This window comes from Peromyscus eremicus, chromosome 11 (assembly GCF_949786415.1).
Source record: "Peromyscus eremicus chromosome 11, PerEre_H2_v1, whole genome shotgun sequence".
NCBI classification, from domain to species: domain Eukaryota; kingdom Metazoa; phylum Chordata; class Mammalia; order Rodentia; family Cricetidae; genus Peromyscus; species Peromyscus eremicus.
The window spans coordinates 74,433,192-74,454,002 of NC_081427.1; the positions used below are offsets into that span (position 1 = coordinate 74,433,192).

Here is a 20,811-nt window from a genome sequence, read left to right on the forward strand (position 1 = left end):
GAGGAAACTCAAATGGCTGAAAGACATTTAAGGAATTGCTCAACATCCCTAATCATCAGGGAAATGCAAATCAAAACAACTCTGAGATATCACCTTACACCTGGTCAGAATGGCTAAGATCAAAAACACTGAAGACACCTTATGCTGGAGAGGATGTGGAGCTAGGGGAACTCTCCTCCACTGCTGGTAGGAATGCAAGCTTGTACAACCACTTTGGAAATCAATATGGCACTTTCTTAGAAAATTGGGAATCCATCTCCCCCAAGATCCAGCTATACCACTCTTGGGCATATACCCAAGGAATGCTCAATCATACCACAAGGACACTTGCTCAGCTATGTTCATATCAGCATTGTTTGTAATAGCCAGAACCTGGAAACAACCTAGATGCCCTTCAACTGAAGAATGGATAAACAAAATGTGGTACATATACACAATGGAATACTACTCAGCAGAGAAAAACAATGACATCATGAGGTTTGCAGACAAATGGATGGATCTAGAAAAAATCATCCTGAGTGAGGTAACCCAGACTCAGAAAGACAAACATGGTATGTACTCACTCATAGGAGGATACTAGATGTGGAACAAGGATGACTGGACTGCTACTCACATCACCAGGGAGGCTACCTGGAAAACAGGACCCCAAGAAAGACACGGGGATCGCCCAATGACAGAGAAATGGAATGAGATCTACATGAATAGCCTGGACATGAGTGGGGGTAGTAAAGGGCGAGGGTTGAGGGAAAGAGAGCTTTGGGGACCAGGAGATCCCAGCTGGATCAACAACAGAGAGGGAGAACAAGGAATAGGAGACCATGGTAAATGAAGACCACATGAGAATAGGAAGAAGCAAAGTGCTAGAGAGGCCCACAGAAATCCACAAAGATACCCCCACAACAGACTGCTGGCAATGGTCGAGAGACAGCCCGAACTGACCTACTCTGGTGATGTGATGGCCAAACACCCTAATTGTCCTGCTAGAAACCCCATCCAACAACTGAGGGATCTGGATGCAGAGATCCATGGCTAGGCCCCAGGTGGATCTCTGGGAGTCCAATTAGCGAGAAAGAGGAGGGTTTATATGAGCGAGAATTGTTGAGACCAAGGTTGGATAAAGCACAGGGACAAATAGCCAAACGAACGGAAACACATGAAATATGAACCAATGGCTGAGGGGTCACCAACTGGATCAGGCCCTCTGAATGGGTGAGACAGTTGATTGGCTTGATCTGTTTGGGAGGCATCCAGGCAGTGGCACTGGGTCCTGTGCTCATTGCATGAGTCGGCTGTTTGAAACCTGGGGCCTATGCAGGATCGATTGGCTGGGCCTGGGAGGAGGGGACTGGACCTACCTGGACTGAGTCTACCAGGTTGATCTCAGTCCGAGGGGAAGGCTTTGCCCTGGAGGAGGTGGGAATGGGGGGGTGGGCTGGGGAGAAGGTGAGGGGGGTGGGAGGGGGGAGAACAAGGGAATCTGTGGCTGATATGTAGAACTGAATTGTATTGCAAAATAAAAATAAAAAAAATTAAATAAAAAAAAAGCCCATCCTAAAAGCCCATCCTAGGCCCAGGATCGATCTCTCTCTCTCTCTCTCTCTCTCTCTCTCTCTCTCTCTCTCTCTCTCTCTCTCTCCCTATGGATTAGAATGTGGCTCTCAGCTACTTATCCAGAGCCATGTGTACCCCCTGCCATGTTGATAATGGACTAATCTGAAACTGCAAGCAATCCCCCAATTGAATATCTTCTTATGTAACAGTCATGATGTCTCTTCACAGCAGTAGAACAGTTAAGACATGGGGTAAGCAAATGTCACTGGAGGTAAAGGGTCCTCTTTCTCAGGGTGGTCAGAAAAGAGACTTCTATTAAAATGGTGTTTACCAACAGACAAGTTTGAATGAATGAGAGCCGGAGAGACTGAGGAAGCATTCCTAAAAGAAGAAACTGTCGGCCCAAATGGTTTTGTCCACATAACACTTATTGGTCTTATTTGTCTGAGATCTAACAACAATTAGTTGGCTGCACAGGTGATTGGAAATTATGACACTGTTAAGAAGAGAAACTGATTTCATTTTCTTCATTGTTGAGGGCTCAGCTGAATCAAGATATATTTTCTATGTGTTTCAGAAATTAATGTTAGAAAATTTAGATTCCATGAAGATGAGAATTTAATGAACTTCCTTTCCTTGTGCCTTGCTTTGGAATCCAAGTCAGGGATTCCAGCCTTTAGCATTGCTGATGATGGCTCAGTTGTGTGATTCTTGGCTGTGTGCCACTGGAGGATGCTTAGGAACAGCCCTAGTCTCTTCCTGCTGAATGCCAACAGCACCTCCCAGTGCTGGCAATGAAAATGTCTCTGGATATTACTTCACCTCCTGCAGTTGACGGCCACTGGTCTAAATAGAAATTATCTTGTAGCACCTGTTTTTGGTTGTTGTTTTTCTCCTTCTCTCCTGTGTTTGGAGACAGGGTCTCACTATTTAGCCCTGTCTAGTCTACAATTTAATAAGTAGACCAGGCTTGCCTTGAAATTCTGAACAAGCCTCCAGCCTCTGCCCCCAAGTGCTGGGATTGTAGCTGTATGGTAACATACTCGCTGATACTTCTATTTTTTAAGTATAAATCCAAATACTTTTTTTGGCATCCCGAAAGATATAAACATGTGTCATATGTCCCTCACATCTTTTGATTTCTAATGATTTACCATAAACTAATCTGTACCTAATTTTATCAGAAAAATATCAGAACAGTTAATACTTTGCCAATACTTCACACTGTGAAGTATTTTCTTATCAGTGACAAACAACATACATTATTCCTGTCAGCCTGATTCTTTGGCCTGTTCCTAAAAGGAATTTGAAATTGCCATCTTAGGAAGAACTCACAAGCCTCTATGCTTCCTCTCCTTCCTTCTCAGATGAACATCTCTGTGATGTCAGATGATTCCCCTGTATGTCCCTCATCCACTCCACAGTGACATTTTATATTAATTCTACCTATTTACAATGCTTTGAACCTCTGAAACAACATTCACTTCCATTGCTAGAATCTTCTGTTTTTTGTTATTTAAGGCTCTTACAGTTCACCATGCTAGCAGGCCCTTTCTGTAACCGCTGCCTCAGGCTTGTTTGTTTGGGGTCGTTGTTTTGCCACATGACTAACTCAGCACACATGATGTCACCAGCAGCCCCAAAGCCACCCACACGGATCAACTGGGCAGAAGAAATGGTGATGATGATTCCCCAGGGCACACACTACTCATGCCAAACTTTAAACACTTCTCTCCAAGCTACTTTTGGGTCTCTTCCCCCACCTTCCTCTACTGAACATTGCAGGTGCTTTTTGTCTCCTTGCCTCATAGTGGAGCTTGTAAAGCAAGGATCAGCAAACTTGGGCAGGCAAACTGCCCAGAGGTGATGCAGTTTATACTTTTGAATAATTTTTGAAGAATTATACTGCATGACCTGAAAATATTTTTTGGACTTTGACTCTGGGTTTATACAAACCCAGTTTGATCAGAGCACAGCTATGCTATTTGTTTGTGTTAATTATGGCTATTCTCCTACCACAGTGGCAGCATTGTTTGACAAAAACCAGAAGGCTTCAGGGCCTGAAATACTTACAATCTAGCTCTTTGCACAAAGTGACTTGAGTGTTTCTTTCCCTCACACAGTGAACCTCAAGCCTTGAGGGGATTTCCACATGGATAACAAAATGCATTTCTGTATGAGAATGTTACCACTGAGCTTACAATCTAGCTGTCACCATGTTGGTTTACATTCGGTGGTGTACTGATGGTTGCTGACAGTGCTGGGCTGGACCCCCATCTCCCAAGTTATCCTATAAGTACCACCCAGGCACATGGGGCCATTATCTTACTGCATTTTTTAATGCTAATTTTTTAAGTTCACTCATTAAATTTTTTCCTTAGATTTAACTCACTTTCTACAAACATGTATGAAGAAGTTGAAAACAATCAAAAATGGACAGAAAGCCAGTTTATCAAGTACAGAAAAGACCACCTGGGTCACATAAATGAATGTCTGAAGGTTGTGCAGGAAAAGCTGGTAAGGAGCTCTGCTATTTCATAAGGTTCACACAGCTACATGGTCACTGTCCTCTGGGTGATCTGTGTGGCTGTTCCAGCCTTGACAGTAATCTTTGCTGCATGGGAGCTTATTTGTATTTTAAAATCTCTATAGGAGTCCAGTGCCTGCCTCTGATCCAGGAAGATTCCCTGCAGATGTGTGAGCCTACATTTCCCAGATCATACCCTCCCTGCACCAAAACAATTTGAAGAAATTTTCTTTTTAAAGAAAAAAAATTTTAAAAAGACATTCTCAGCCCAAACCTAAGAATCAATTTTCTGGGGTCCTCCATTAGGAATCTGTGGCTCTAGGCAAGTTTCCTAGATGAAATTGGCCTCATGACAGTTTGAAAGTTTCTGGACAGACAAGAAATTTACCCTATCTGGAGATCTATTAGTAGATGCAAAGTTTTGTTTGTTTTTCTTTTTGAGACAGGATCTTACTGTGTAGCTCTGGTTGGCATGGAACTCACTGTGTAGACCAGGCTGGCCTGGAGTTCACAGAGATCTGCTTGTCTCTACCTCCTGACTGCTGGGACCATGCCTGGCATAGACCAAGTTTTAAGAACTCTTTTCCAGAACAGACCATGAGAAGAAAGTCCCAGTCTTTGGAGTGAGGCTGACAAGGCATATGAGAAATATTCCTATGTCTGGGCTTCTTTCTCCCTGTCCAGCTGGCGCCCCACATCCACAGAGAAGGGCAGCACAAGGTCTAGGGTGTCGTCAGATTCCAGGCTGCTAAGTGAGCCGGCTCCTTCCCCAACTCCACAAGCACTCCAAGCCCTCTACCAGTTATAAGCAGTAGGAGGTGCCCCTCGGTCATCCTGTGAGGAAGAGAAAGACTGAATCCACCATTCCTGAAGCAAACAGCAGGAAACAGACTCAAAGGAGCCATGCCATTTGTGCTCAGTCTCTCATAGGCTGCCGCTATGCCCCCACGCTGTGCCCCCCCCCTAACACTTTAGAACACCTGCTGATCTTTCCTACTGTATTAACTCCTGAGCTTTATCATAGACCAATTAAGTCAGAACTTCTGGGGTGGGGTATGACCTAGGGGGTTGTAGAAAAAAACGAACAGCTGGAGTGGAGAGTCACCCTTCTCACTGATTGGGGTCCACATGGAGATGTAAACTTCTATGGAGTAAGGGTTAGTTCTAACACTTAGAAGCATTTTCAAGGAGCCTAGAGAAAGCAGTATCTATTCTCTTCCTTTGTGATACTTTAAACACCAGACTACACTTCCAAACCTTCCAGGCCCTTCAGCAGTTCCAGCCCCTCTACGTATAGTCACAAGAGCCCTGAAGGGACCAAGTTAAACAAAGGAATCAACTCTCACACTTATGACCCCAGTTTGATACATAAAAGTTGGTGTTTTCCATGAAGAAAACAGCACTTTCTCTAAGCTGAAGCATAAACCCACTCTGCTTCTCTTTTCCCAAGAGTTTTATCACATGATCTCTTTTAGGAAAAGTCTGAGACGAAAACGGAAGAAAAAATACTACAACTTTCAAGCAACTTGGAGAATTACATTAACTCCCAGAAACAGGAAGCAGAACTAAACAAAATAAAACTCATAGAAAATAAACTGTCCAAGAAGATGAACCAAATGGAAAAGCGGATCTGGGGTGAATTAGAGAAAATGCAAAGTGACTATCAATCAGGTGAGCAGAGAATAGCTGGCCTTCACTTCCTGTCTCAATTTCTCCCAGGTTTCTACTTTTAGCCAGTCTTGTCATTAGTGACATCATCATGCATTTAATCTGGCTTCCCTAAACATCTTCCAGGAGGTCAGCAGAATACTGAAAGGTAAGTAAATGAGTAGGCATTCTTCATTTTCTCTTGGCAATGTCACACGCCTGCCATTGCTGTGAGAAGTTTTACTTTCTAAGATCTTTGGATCGTAGGCCTTGTGAGAGAACAAGTTCTTGGGCTCAGAAAGACCTGACTTATGGCTCCATTATGAACTTAGAAGACTAAGTCAAATGGTCTTCTCATTTGAACTGCAGGTAATTAGACAGATGTCAGATGGCAACTTGACCTTTCCAAGTGAGGAAGAGAGATGCATTAGCTGAGTCCTTGTAATAACTGCTTTTCTTCTTAAGAGGCTAAAGGCAGCCTGTCAAGCTGAGCTGACTTCAAAGGATTGATTTGAAAGGCTCTTCTAATCTGTCAAAGAGAAGAAGAAGGAATAGAGGCTGTAGAGCAGCCATCTGCCTGGAGTCACAATTCTGAGGAACACAAGTTCTTTTATTAAAGAAAGCTCTAGTATGTGTTGTATCATCCAGGTCTTAAAAAAATACACATGTAAATTCCACAAAATTGTGGCCCTACAGAGGCACAACAGAGGTGCCTTGAGAAGGCATCACAGCCTCTGTCCACCCAGTGTCCCAGTATGTAAACAGAATGTGCTGCCTAGAAAGCTAACCCTCACAAGCCCTGCCTCCTTCCACTGAGTTAAAATAGTGACTCATGTGGCCAGGAGTCATATCCCAAACTCAGTGGGCTCTTCTGACAAGGACCTTTGCTTCATTTTCAGGGGTTTAATTATGCTAGTTGCTTAGGATGAGTTGAAGAGAATTTTTCAAACTTTGTCTTTATTTTACTAAGTGGGAGTTCTAATTGAGAGTACAAATGAGTGTTTTACTCCATTGTGCTTTTAATAAAAAGGTGTTGAGAAGCAACTATGTGGAAGACCTCAGGGTAGGACACGGCTTGCACTTTAAGCTTGTGGTCGGACAGGCCTATGGTCCTGAGGGACTAGACATGAGGAAGACAAATAGAGAGTATGGGCGGGGGTGGGGGTGGGGTGGGGGGGTGGAGAGGTGTGTGTGTGTGTGTGTGTGTGTGTGTGTGTAAGAGGGCAGCAGGCAGCACTCTTTAGCTCCTTCAAGCAGGTAAACGTGTCAAGGGGGTAAGAGGAATTTTTAAAGGCCACAAATCTTTTCTCAAAGCCTACAGAGAGAAGAAAATATTTTAGATATCTCCTGAAAGATAGAATTATTACATTAGCCAGTATGTTTACAGAGAGGGGAAAACAGTTTTCACAATAAGTCCAGATTCCAGTTAAGCTGCTATGAACTAATTTATCTTTGTATATTTTTAGATTTGTCTTTGTAGATTTTTAGATTTTTAGATTTGTCTTAATAGAATTTAATGTGCTTTGAATTAAATGATGATCAATTATGGAAGGACTGCAGAAGAGCTAATTTGGGGGTGGGAAAGAACCAATGCATTGTTACAGTATATTTATTCTCTTTTCTTCTTCTAGGATTTAAATCAATTCATGACTCCCTCAGCTCTCTCCAAAAAATACAAAAAACAAAAATGGATTTAGAGAAATATAAAGTACAGAAAGACTTAAAGAAATTACAGCGTAAAATAGTGGAACTCCAGGAAGTCTAACTTTGAAGTTACTTTCTTTTCCACCAGCTAGTGGGATCAGTTGTGAAGAAAATTAACATCTTTAGGATGCTGACTACTTCTAGTGTTTCCTATCACCTCTTAAAGAAATTGATGTACCAGGGGAAAAAAAACACCACAATAAATCAAAAAGCTTCATGATGCCTTTAATTTACTAATGAAAAATTAAGAAATTTCTTTATATGCACATTGTTATATTTTTATTTGCCCACAAATAGGGGAAGACCAATCTACATTGTGACCTCAGATGGAGAAAGTAAATTCACACACATGGCAGACCAATGATGAACTGGAGACAACTGACTGTGCCTGAAAATAACAGCCGCTATGCCGTTACAATTTGTTATTAACATGAATTTTGTCCATTATTGCAAAACTTCTTCTTTTCAAAAGAAACACCTCTACTTTTAGCACTAGCATTTGAAACCAAAATAGTTTACACATTTATAATCAAAATACTTCATAACTACAAGGGAAACATCTGTGGGATGTATACATGAGAAGGCTAATTTACAACTTCTGACCCAGAAAATTCTCTTTTCTAACAAAACCAATGTCTATAGCAAGTCTAACTTATGCAAATTTAAAATATATTGTCATTGCACTCAATATGTATCAGAATTGTAAGTAATAACCCCTACAAAGCAAAATAATATACTAGCTTCCATTAAAAAATACCCCTACAACATTTAGCCTATGTGCTAAATTCAGAAGTACCTCAAAACCATTGATTTTCTATCAACTCTAAACACACAGCTGAACTATAGAGCTGTTATAGTTTCATTTCTGTTCTTGTGATGAAGTGCCTTAACAAAAAGCAACATTAAGGGAGAAAGGGCTTGGCTTACAACTCATTGTAGAAAAATTAAGCAGCAGGAGCTTGTAGTGGTCCATCATCACACAGTTAGGAGAGAAATGGATGCATCAGCATTTCACATGCTTACTGTGTTCATCTGTCTCCACTCTTCCGTAGTGTAGAACACCCCGCCTAAGGAATGATGCCACTCACAGTGGGCATGGTCTTCCCACATCAATTAATTTAAAACAGTTCCCTACAAATACGTCCATGGGTCAACTAAACTGTAGACAATATCTCACTGAGGTGCTCTTCCCAGGTGAGTCTAAAGCTAATCATTCAAGAACCATTGCTATAAGGCATTTTTTTATTTATGAAAAATAAAAGCAAACTATTTGTGGCATACACTAGTCATGCTGGAACAAGGACTAATTTCTATTCACTGAGATTTTTGTAAACCTGACAAGGCAATTCATTACTAGATTTAGGAACCTTCTTTGGTTTATAAAACAGCAACCATTTCTCTCATAATAAAGAACAATTTTAATTCCCAAATATTTTACCTACACCCACTTCTCTAACTTTTTAACCATGCAAAACATCTCCATTTATTGTTATTAGTATAGACATAGCATAATTAGCTCTGTAATTGGAGGGAACTTCATTATAGATTTAAGTGTTCAGAACACAAAAGCGTGCTTTGTAGTCAAATGTCATCCTATGATCAAGACCTGATACTCTGAGTAATCACAAATGTTTGTAAATCATCAAGAAAATAATACATTCAAAATTTTATTTTCAAAGTGGTCACAGGATATGAGTAGGTGACAGAATATGATAACCAATGGAAGTACGAAAAACATTTAACTTCACTATTAAAGAAAAAAATCAAGGGGGCTCAGATACTCTTTTCAGACTGGCAGAGAGTGAGTCAATTGATAATACTGTGTGGACAAGTATGAAAAAGAAAATTCTCATTAGGTATTAGTGAGTCTATAAACTGGTACAATGATTTAGAGGGTAATTTGGAAGCATCTATTAAATGTTCTTCCTTTCCTCTCCTCCCCTCAACTCCCAACTTTCTATCATATACACACCCTTCAGAGCTACAATTCTGTACACGTAAGTTCACATCATAGACCAAAAGTTCCCAAAGACCTTGTAAACACACATCCAGGACTCATACACAAGCGGTTCTGAAGACGAAAAAACTATGATGGTCATAGAATCATTTAACCTCTGTTTAGTGGACAGTAGAGCACTGGACCTCTCTCCCCTTGCATTATTTCACTTAAGTTCACTCAAAAAAAAATCAGCACGAATAAGCTGCTTTTCTGAGAGAAGGTCAAGACAGAGGCATGGCACTTAGTCTATGTTAAATGCTTTTGCTTAATCATTTAGGAAGTGTTGGGCTCCTCTCCCCACAAACACAGGCTAATGCTGGAACACTGTATCTCTGTAATCATATGCAGAATATATGATAAAGTAGCTCATATGCTTTTTGTATACTAATACCACTTACACAGTCTTGGATAGTGTAAGGGTCCTGATGTCTCCCAGCATTTACCTTCCTTTTAAAGAACCTGCTCCTGGAAAAAATCTCTTGATGTTAGTTGTAGCAATGACTAAAACACAGGGTGTGGTGTGTGTGTGTACCTACATCAAATGAAAAGGTTTGCACATAACAAAACATGAAAAGACAATATGGGGGCTGGCACAGAGGTGGCTCAGTGGATTAGAACATTTGCTGCACAAGTATGAAGACCTAAGTTGAGATCCCAGCACCCACATAAAAAGCTGGTATGTCCACACCTACACCTGCAGGGGGCTGAGATGGGAGGATCACTAGAGCTTATTGATGCCAGTATAACCCCAGGTTCAGTGAAAGACCTTGTCTCAAGTAAGTGAGGTGAAGAAAAGAGTGATAGGATACTTGATGTTCTCCTCTGGCCTTGACTGTATGCACAAGTATACACACACACACAGAGAGAGAGAGAGAGAGAGAGAGAGAGAGAGAGAGAGAGAGCGAGCGAGAGAGAGAGAGAGCTGCAGAATAGGGAAATATGATTGTCCTTCAGCATCAGCAGGGCATGATGATCCATACAAGTTGAACTCTCATGTAAAATCATGTAGCATTTGCTGAAAACCTGCATATTTTTTTGTTCTGGTGTTGGAGTGACTCCAGAGTTTCAAGTATACTATATATACACTCTACAATTCAGTCACATGCCTAGCTATGTTCTTTAAAACCTCACTAGATTACTTATAATATCTAATACAATGTCAGTGTTACATAGTTTTGCTGAACTGTTTTTTTGGGGGTGTGGGGGGGGATGATAAAAGAAGTACATGTTCAATACAGGTTTGTGGGAGTCTGTCAGAGTCCAGTTCTGACCTGCTCCCACCTTATGAAGGGTTCTTAGGTGGAGAAGAGAGGAAGGAGGAAATACTAGGTAGAAGGATAGAGATGATAAGAAAGACAGAGACAGAGAATAGCTTCGGGAGGGCCCTGGGTCAATACCCAGATGCCCAGTCCTTTATTCAAAAGGGCTTTTTATAATATGCCAAGAGAGGCAGAAGACTTCCCCCTTGCAAGATCAAATCACACTGTACAGCCAAGTGTAGACCCTTCCAAACATCTGGTAAACACACCTGTAGCAGGAATCTTAAAAGTTCTTATTAATGAAATCAAACCTGAGCCAGTTATTGGGGTGAACACTGGAAGATCAGAGAGAAAGAACAAGCCACAGCTACCTCACCTCGCCAGATCCTCAGCTGGTCTTGTTTCCTCAGACTGGAGGCCTCTGAGTCCTCATTCAGAATGGGTCTCAGCTGAACTGCTGCTCAAAAGCCTGAATGCTTAACCAGGCCAAATGCTTCTAGTTTCTGGTCCTCATGCCTTATATACCTTTCTGCTTTCTACCACCACTCCCTGGGATTAAAGGCATGTGTCACCATGCCTGGCTGTTTATAATGTGGCCTTGAACTCACAGAGATTCCAGATGGATTTCTGCCTCGGGAATGCTAGGATTAAAGGCGTGAGTGCCACCATTTTCTAGCCTCTGTATCTAGTGGCTGTCTGTTCTCTGACCCCAGATAAATTTATTAGGGTACACAATATTTTGGGGAACACAATACCACCACACACACCCCTGGCCAAATCATCCTATTATGCAGCTCTACTGGGTAAACAAGCTCAGATTCTCTGACCTTGAGTAATTTCTCACTAGGAAGCCTCTGTGGGTCTCCACACACGTTCAACTTTTAAAATGCTTTTTACCTGTGGTTGAATCCACAGATGAGTAACCTGCAGATATGGAGGGCAGACTTCATGTTTAAACCATGTTGAGGATTGATCTATCTAGACACTCCTTTGTGGAGGGGGTGAGAAAGTGCAGCATCAATGACACAGACACTGGGAGTCAGGTGAGAAGCAAGCAGCAGACTTGTTTATTGTGGATATGGGATGAACCTATATACCCCCTCCTGATTTCTCATTGGCAGCCAGAGACTCTCTTAGCTGTGTTGTCTCTTTCTCATTGACCCCCAGCATTCTGATGGTTGTACATTACCAATCACCAGGTGTAGAGGCAGACTCCAAGTTGGCTCAGCAGGAAGTAGCTAGCACATATGCCTATGTGCACTACCTGGAACAGGGCAGCTGCGGTTTTATCAGGCTAGCTGGCTATGCTCCTCCTATACCATATATTTGATAGGAGTCTAATATCTTGATCTTAAGGAAGTTATGATCTATAGAAAAAGCCAATAATTACATTTGAAATACATGGGCAAAGGTGTGTTGAGGGCTAAGTTAAGTGGAATAGAATGAGCACAGGTCTGGAGGACAAGAAAATGGATCTGTGAAGTGCAAGAAATTCAATAGTCAGAGCCTAAAGTGTGCCATGGGAGATGGTGATAGGAGGAAAGTGCAGGAAATGGGTAGAGAGAAAGCTGGAGAATGTAGGGGGTGTGGGGGTCCCAACCACAAAAGCCCTTGTAATTAATGTTGAGAAATCAGGCTTTATCCTAAGGACTCAAGATAGGCCCCAAGCCACTTAAACAGAAGAGTAGCATTGCCAGATTTGCACTTGATATTCCTTTTCCTGGAGTGTGCAGAACAGACAGGATGGAAGGAGCATATTTGGGCTGAAAGGAAGAGAAATTATGCAGCAGAGCAGGGACTGTGCACTCAGGTTTATCTGGGGACAGTCAAAGCTATGTGTCCAGTGGTTAATGAGAAAAATGGAGCCTGGATAAAAATCCAGACAGGGAATTTAGCTTTGGAAGTCACCAGCACAGGAAAGGCTACTGGAGTTAGGAGTGGGGAAGACTTGCCTGGGAGTGAGGACCATGGGTGTAGGGGGCATGAGTACTGTGAGGGGAAGAACCAAGTGCTGAAGGGACAGCAAGGCCTGATAAGAATGTAAACAGTGATGTAGTAGAAGAGGTGGTGTAGACAAGAGGCAGTGTCTTCTTGTTGTCTTCAAGGGTCTTGGTGACTCATTAGCATTCTATTGGCACTGCTTCAAGAATTGTTAGATCCCACCTACTAAAGATGGCCACGCCTTCCAATGTAAACAGAATGACTTAAATGCTTTCTTGATTGCTCATCTATTTCATACATAAATACATTGTCCTTTCAAACACAGAGGGTGATGAGCATCCCTTCAGAGGAAGGACTGCTACAAGGAAATAGACGACTCCTGGATGTGATCCCACTCTGATCTCTCACACACTTGTAGAAAGGTTTACAATTATTTCAGATCTTTCTTATTCTATAGGCATGACATTTTCTGATTCCATGGGCTGAATTTCACAACCCCACCTCCAGGTAGATTGTAGCTACTTCATTTTCAGAAGATATACACGTGACAAATGGGAATCTGAAATGACTGACATATTTACCACTATGTCATGAGCCACATCCACTTTAACAGCCTCAGAAACAAGTGGGGAGAAAAGCTACTAATTTTCAGAGAATTTGAGGGGTGTTGAGGGCTACAAAACCTGAATTTAATTCTGTACCACAATCACCATCTGTGTGGCTTTAGATTTGTTCTGTCATTTCTGCTTCCTCATCTTAAAATGGGACTATAATACTGCAGTTGCTTTGAAGGTTGCTGAAAGACTAGAAGGAGCATTTATTGAGGTATTACCAGATACTAAAGGCTTCACAAGACAGGCTAAATTGATTAAACCATTCAAACTACCAGATACTTAGAACCACAGAGAGGTTAAGTAACTTCCATAAGGTCAGGTCACTAGATGGAGCCACCATTTGAAGCCACTAGTCCAGAGAACTTGCTTTAAACAATAGTTTGACCTTTGTCTTTAAAGCAGATTATCTCACATTAGGGTCTGACCTAGTGGAGACTATACTTAACATTTATTATAAAATAATATAAATATAAACATTTACTATAAATAGAGTATTTGGTTTTCCTGAGGAAAGACAAGTTTCATGGTCCTTTTTCACATAACTCTAATTCAGACTATATCTAAAAATATTTGTGCTTAAAAGATATTTAGTATGCATAAGAAAAAATACTTCTGATTGTACTAATTCTAGCAAAGAAGAGAAGTAGAATGCAAAACAGAGATTTCTTATGGATGACCTCTGATAATGAAACTATTTCCTAATTGGAAAAGCACTTTCTTCTACTGTCTTGGGAGGAAGGGTAACAGCTGAAGAGACATTATGGACATTGAGTGTTCCATAAGGTGCCAATACCAATTTGCAATACATCCTATTTCCTCCATTAAATTGAGCCATCAAAGAAAAAGAAAAAGCCCTTATGCCAAGTAGAATCCATTAGCATCCAATTGGCGGATGCTTCTCCAGGAAAGTTATACACTGTGCTCATAAGTATCCAGAGACAGACTTCAAGTAGGTATTGGTTGTAGTATTAAGGCAACTCCACGTAGTTAAAAGGGAGGTTTATTTTGTGGGGTAACTTACAAGTAAAGGGGTAGGTTACAGGGTCCGGGAAAGGTGTAGTGCAGTTCAGCAGTGTTCTCTGGAGAACTCTGCTCGGTCTACCTCCAGCGTCCAGGATCCAGGAACCAAGAGAGCCGGCACATCTGGATCTCAAGTCTTAAGGGCTCCTGTCTCAGCCCCATCTTGTAGGCCTGACAGTTACCAAAGTCTCAATGGGGGTAGTACTTCCAGGTCAAAGCTGGAACAGCTACCCACTACAAGTAGGTAATGCTTAGATGGTACTGGACAAATTCATACTTCTGCAACTCAACCACCCTGCATCATGGACTTTTTTCTATTCTCTGTTCTATAGTCAACCACTTAAGTCTTTTAAATAAAAGGCTGGCACATAATCATGACGCCAACTCAATATCTTCAAGAAATGTAGGATAGGCAAATAGATGAGTAATGAAAACAGGAACACACACATGAGTTTTTATCAACTACCTCCTTTGAAGGGTTAGTGGACAATCTAGTGCAAAGATCACCCAAACCAGCACCATGTTCAGGTACCTACGATATGAGGCTCAAAAGTAAGTTGATAGGCTGTAGGAAGAAGCTAGAGAAACACAAGGAGAAAAATAAGGGCTATGACGTCACCAAGGATTAAATGAAACAACTAGCTCACTTTGGCCTTGGTTTTCTATAAAGTTCAGAACTGAGTCTGTATTCCCTATCACTACAATGACTCACACTTATTAAGTGGTTTCTTTGGAGGGCACTGCTTTCCTCTTCAGGTTCCTCTAGAACTCAGATGGCTGTGGTACATTCTTAATCCAGCTTGTTAGAACAACTAAGGTACACACACAGCTCTTCTACATTTCTTTGAATTACAGCAATTATGAGAAACAGACACCATGATCACTTAGGTAGATTCTACTTGACTAAAAGTACAAATTTAGAAGTGAACTCTGATCCTCGTTCCCCCTCTAAAGCAGGACAATTTATTGTACAAAATGATGTGAGATTAAAGGAGTAACGAGTTTAGCACACAGTAGGTATTCCATCTATCTCTGTATGTGAGTTCTTGGATACTGAAGGGCTGGTGGGAAACAGCTACAAAAAGGGTGCAAAAGTATAAACATCCGTGACTGATGCAAATGATTGGCTGCTGTCATGTCAAGATACTGTATCTTAATTTGGGTTTCCCTAGAAGCTACTTGACTAGCACAGTCTTATTACTGGCCATGTCTTAATATTTACATATTATTCATCATTTCCCGTGAACTGGAGTCTAGAAAGCTTGCTTTAGAAGAGCCTTTCCATCACATGCATAGCACAGGGAATCTCAAGAGATTCAGGAGTGTTTACCTCCATCTTACAGAAGCTGCTTATTGTTATGTCCAATGTGGACCCCCAATATGGCAGCCCTGCTGACATTGTCCTAATGACAATATGGACTTAGCTCAGGCTGGACTCTGACCCAATAAACAGGATTGTTAGCTGGTAAACAAAACATAAACTCAGTGTTCCTCAGAAACCTTATGAATCTGGTTTCTGTTTGTCAGGAAAAGCCATTACTTCCTTATCCAGATGCCCCTACAGCCAACTGCCTCCAGCAAAGGCATCTGGTTTCCAATTAAACAAGCCTGTAATGGGTCAAAGCTCTGGCGCTAGTTCCTAGGCCATTCTGGTTTGCACTCCACTTCTGATACTCTAACTCCAAGGCTGTTCTGGTTCACATTCTTCCCCCCACCACTGTCCCCTTAAAACTGGCAAGGCTCTTCCCCCCATTTGCTGTTCTCTGCTCCTGAGAGACAGCTTAGAAGCTTGGATCCACAATAAACCTTTCTTTCTACCCACAGAGTGGTCCAGTTTGGTGGTTTCATTGCACCTTGCTTACACATATCAATGCAAATTTCTCCCCCAGCCAGTGTTTTTACTTTCTCTCTAACTTCCTCTTCTTTCACCATGAAAAACCATCTGTTCCATCTGGCTTCTTCCTTGTGCCCAGACATATTTGTGTCACAAACATAAGAGAGATTAACACTTCCAGAAATGTCCGTCCTCAGGAAAACACCCAGCTCAGTCTGTAAGATAAGAACGGTGGTCTTTGTCTCGGCACCACCTGCCTTCTTCCTAACTTCCCAGACCTCCTAGCTAACGTGTTTACAAAAGCTGTCTCTACTTTCTTCCTAAAAGCATCAAATAGTGCAGATCAATTCAATCTTTCTCCAAAAAAGTTAACACTGCCTACTAATTTATTATACAGGGGTTTTTTTTCCATATAGAGATTAAACAATGAGCATATTTTGTATGATCAAAGGGAGGGAATGACATTAAAAAGGCAGGAGCTTAAAGACTCAAGTTATTTAAGATTTACAAAACATTGTGAATGCTCTATTTAATGTCTGTGGCCTTGTAAAAAGCACCTCTTTGGCATATTGCAGGAGCATGTAATTACATTCAACCATTCACAGACGGTGGCTTCTACAAAGCATCCTTTGAGAAAGGACCACTTTCCTTTGTAGTCGCGTATCTAAGACCATTCCCTACTTTTCTTTACCATATGAGCCTTGTTGCAAAGGGTTTCTATCCTAAGGTTTATATATGTACAGGGGTTGCAGCAGCAGTTTGTTCTAGTACTTTGTTTCGTTCATTTATGGTTTGGAAAACTTTGGTGATCTCAGAGCAATAGAAAGTCACCATTAGAAATCTAGCTAAGACCCTGAATTCATCAATTCATAGACAAAGGCCAAAAGACAAGACTTATACAGTCACAAATTTAGTAAATACTTAAAACAAGCTTTTAAAAAATGATTCTATATGTACACATAGTGCATTTTGATCATATTCTCCTCCAAGTTTCCCCTAACTCCTCCCAGATACACAGTCTCTGCCCCTCCCCAGAGACCATAGCTGTCAATAGCACCTGAGCCGACGGTTGACTGACTAGGCTGTTGAGTTCATGAGTGCAATGGTCCTGCCATGTCCAGCACATGTGATCAATAGCAACTGAGCTAGGGTGGAGGCTTGTGAGCCCCTTCCTGCTCCTTCCTGGACTGCTGACTGACTAGGCTGTTGAGTTCCTGAGTGGTCCTGCGATGTCTAGCACATGCTGTTGATCAGGTCTTCCTCAATCTCCAGCTTAGAATCTTTCAGCTCTCTCTTACAAAACGGTTCCTGATCTTTGGGGAGGGAGTGTGATGTGGCTAAGCACTCCAGACACTTATTCTTTGTATTTTCACCAGTTATGAGTTTCTGCATAAATCCTGTCCACTGAAATTTCTCTGGTAAGGTCTGAGATCTGCACTAACCTATAGGTACAAAAATAAGAATTTTGAGGGCAGTTTGACAGTTCATTTAGCAAAATACTAGCAGTAGGTTTATCTCTTTGGCTTCAATCCATGGGCTAACTAACTCTTGGCCAGATTTACAGCACCTCCTGATTGGATTTAAGTCCAATCAGAAAGTGGTTGGTTACTCCCATATTTGTGGTAGAATTGCACTCACAACTTTATCTTGCCATGCCTGTTATACATCACAGGGATTACAGCTGGGTAAGATTACTGATGTTTTTCCCTCAGCAGCCTGCCTAGTACCTTCCAGTACATGAAAAATAGGCAGGCAACCTCCTGTGCAGTACCACCTCCACGTACTTTGATTGTGTGGTGTCTTCAGCAACAGCATTTCACCATCTAGTTCTGGGGGGCAGCCAAGAACAATGGCAATAGACTGCACTGTTAAGGAATATCCAGGACCCTCTGATCAACAACTTGAAGGATTTTTGCACCTGGTAGCTGGGAGGAACAGTACCCTATGTAGGGTAACTCCAATCAGATTCCTTTATATGAATGTGTGTGTTTGAGAAGCTTTAAAACAATACTTGTGTGTGCACAGTGGTGTGTGTATGTGGGTGCACATGCTGTAGTATACCTGTGGAGGTCAGAGGAAACTTTCGAGGAGTTGGTTCTTTCTATCCAATACAAATTTTACAAATGGAACTCAGGTTGCCAGGTAGGTACCTTTATCTGGTGAAACATGAGTCTTCAGTTTGAGTGGAATTTAATGCATTTAAAAAGAGAATTAGATAGAAATAGTTGTTGATGAGGTTTTATGAAAAATGCATTTTATTTGTATAATAATTTTATTTATTAAATTCTATCATTTACCTCTTTCCTTTTCTCCCTCCTACTCCTCCCATGCACCCCCTTGCTCTCTCTCAAATTTATGGTCTTTTTTTTTCTTATTACATACAAGTGTGTGTGTGTGCATGCACATGAACGTATTCCTATATAAATACAATCTGTTCAGTTCATATAATGTTACCTGTATGTATATGATCTCAGGGCTGACCATTCGACAGGCCTGCCTTAAACAATGACATCAGTGGACATGCTATCACAGAAAAAGAAAAAGCTCTCAGGGCCTCAATCCTGTGTGGGTGCCTGTGGAGGCCAGAAGAAGGTTTTGGATCCCCTGGAGCTAAAGTTACAGGTAGCTGTAAGCTGCCCAACAAAAGTGTTGAGTACTGAATGTAGGTCTTCTGGAAGAGCATCAGATGTTCCTAACCACTAAGAAACCCTGTCCCTTGCTTGTTTCTTAATTAGCCAGACAAAGTAATGGATTCCATTATGGCATTAAAAAATGTTTATTTATTCTTTGAGAATTTCACCCATAAACATAAGATATTTTGATCACCCCTTACCAACCTCATGTTTTTTTGTTTTGTTTTGTTTTGTTTTTCTTCTTCTTCTATAACTCACCAAGTCCAATTAGTGGTGATCATATGCACATAGGTGTAGCAACATCCACTGGAACAGGGCAACCCACCACTGGCTACACTCTGGAAAAATGACTCTCACCCAGCAGCCATCTGCTGCTTTAAGGCTTTTCTCAGACAGACTCTGCTTTGGCTGACCCCCCTCTCCCCCTCTTCTGCCCCAGGGCCTGCACCCTGTTCTCTATTCCCTCCCATCACTGGCAGTCTCCTTACCAGTTTCATGTCACATACATTCTGTTAGCCTCTCCTTGCCTCCTTAAAAATTCCTCCCATCATGGCCCTTTCTACCTTTATGACCTATACCTTCACTTATGCCAACATATATATATATATATCCATGTTTACAACTTAGAATTAGGATCCACATATGAGAGAGAACAGGTTTTGTCTTTCTGAGTCTGGGTTACTTCAGTTAATATGCTAATTTCCTGACTCATTCGTTCTCCTGCAAATTTCATTTTTCCTTACAGCCAAATAAAACACCTATATATTTAGTAGTGTTTGCTCCACCCATGACATTGGGCTCTATGGCCCAAAGGAGGCGGTGCTTCCTGCCATTGTATGTGACCTCTTATAAGGAGCTGGGGAAGGGTCACATGCCCCTTCTCCCTGCTCCTGCCTGCGTGGTGGATTCACTCCCAGTCAGATCAGAGGACGACTTCTGTAGTCTACTCCATTCTGTATTCGTGAGTGTATTTCCTCAAATTACATCTTAATAAATTCTGTTACCCATTTAATAGACTCATGTGGACTGATCCATACACACACACACACACACACACACACACACACACACACACACACACACATTGTCCTATCCTTTTACCTGCGTATGGATATCTAGGCTGATTCCATTTCCTGGTTGTTATGAATAGAGCAACAATGGTTATTTCTTGAGTAAATCTTCTACTTCAAAATATTTTAAAGTAAAAAAGATAGCATTTATGAAAATATAAATAGTAGTGCAGGGTATTTGAATGGACTAGGATTTAAAATACTGCTATGAAAAACTCCCTAATCAGCAATAGGAAGCGACAGCACCTGACAGTTGAACACCATGAGTGGTCTCTGAGGCGTGACAGACCTCCCGAGACTATTTCCAAACTAGAAATGGCTCACATGTTATAAATGATGGAATGTTCTGACTTATTTCTCCCATATGAAGTCTACAATATATAAATACATATTTTTAAGTATCTAGCAAAAACAGAACACCCTCTCCTATAGTGAGGGTCCATTTATGAAACCTGGTGTTACCTTTTAGAACAAATGTCAGGCAAGGAATCTGAGTTCCTTCCATCAGCAACTCCAGCAGGAGGAAGGAAGGACTGGAAAGGAGCAAGAGAGAACCTGACGAAGACACAATGTCCACATCTTTCCATGTGAAAACAGATCTGTAATCTACACTGCCTCGTCTCTGCTACCACAGTTATGTCACAGTAGAAACCATGCTGTCTTATGGATCGCCACAGACAGGTCTTTTCCATTTGTTTATTATCAGCAAGTCGAACAAACAAACAACGCACACATTTTTAATGCTCCTGATCTACTGAGTTTTCCCACCCAGTCCTACTTTGTGCTGAATCCCAAATTAAAGAAAACTTGTCAGTTGCTCATTTGGTAATTACAAAAATATAATAACACTTCACTTTTTTTTTTTCTGATCAAAAATAGCAGAGACACTGCAAAAAACATGACAAGTGATTCCAAGCAAATAAACAGTGGTTCAGAATCCACTTATGAGCTGAAACATGTTTCCACAGGAGGTTACCATTCGGAGCCAAATAACACTATAAATATCTACTTA

General features: G+C 41.3%; 1 protein-coding gene across 1 annotated transcript in view; it reads left to right on the forward strand.

Annotated features, from left to right (window-relative positions):
- The window catches only part of Fam81b (family with sequence similarity 81 member B), a 75,263-nt gene extending 67,617 nt beyond the window's left edge, over positions 1 to 7,646 (forward strand). The window contains exons 8-10 of the mRNA XM_059276584.1: positions 3,933 to 4,068; positions 5,554 to 5,749; positions 7,357 to 7,646. Of these exons, the coding sequence (XP_059132567.1) occupies positions 3,933 to 4,068; positions 5,554 to 5,749; positions 7,357 to 7,490 (466 nt within the window). The 3' untranslated portion in view covers positions 7,491 to 7,646. The remainder of the gene's footprint in view (positions 1 to 3,932; positions 4,069 to 5,553; positions 5,750 to 7,356) is intronic.
- Positions 7,647 to 20,811: the final 13,165 nt, after the last annotated feature.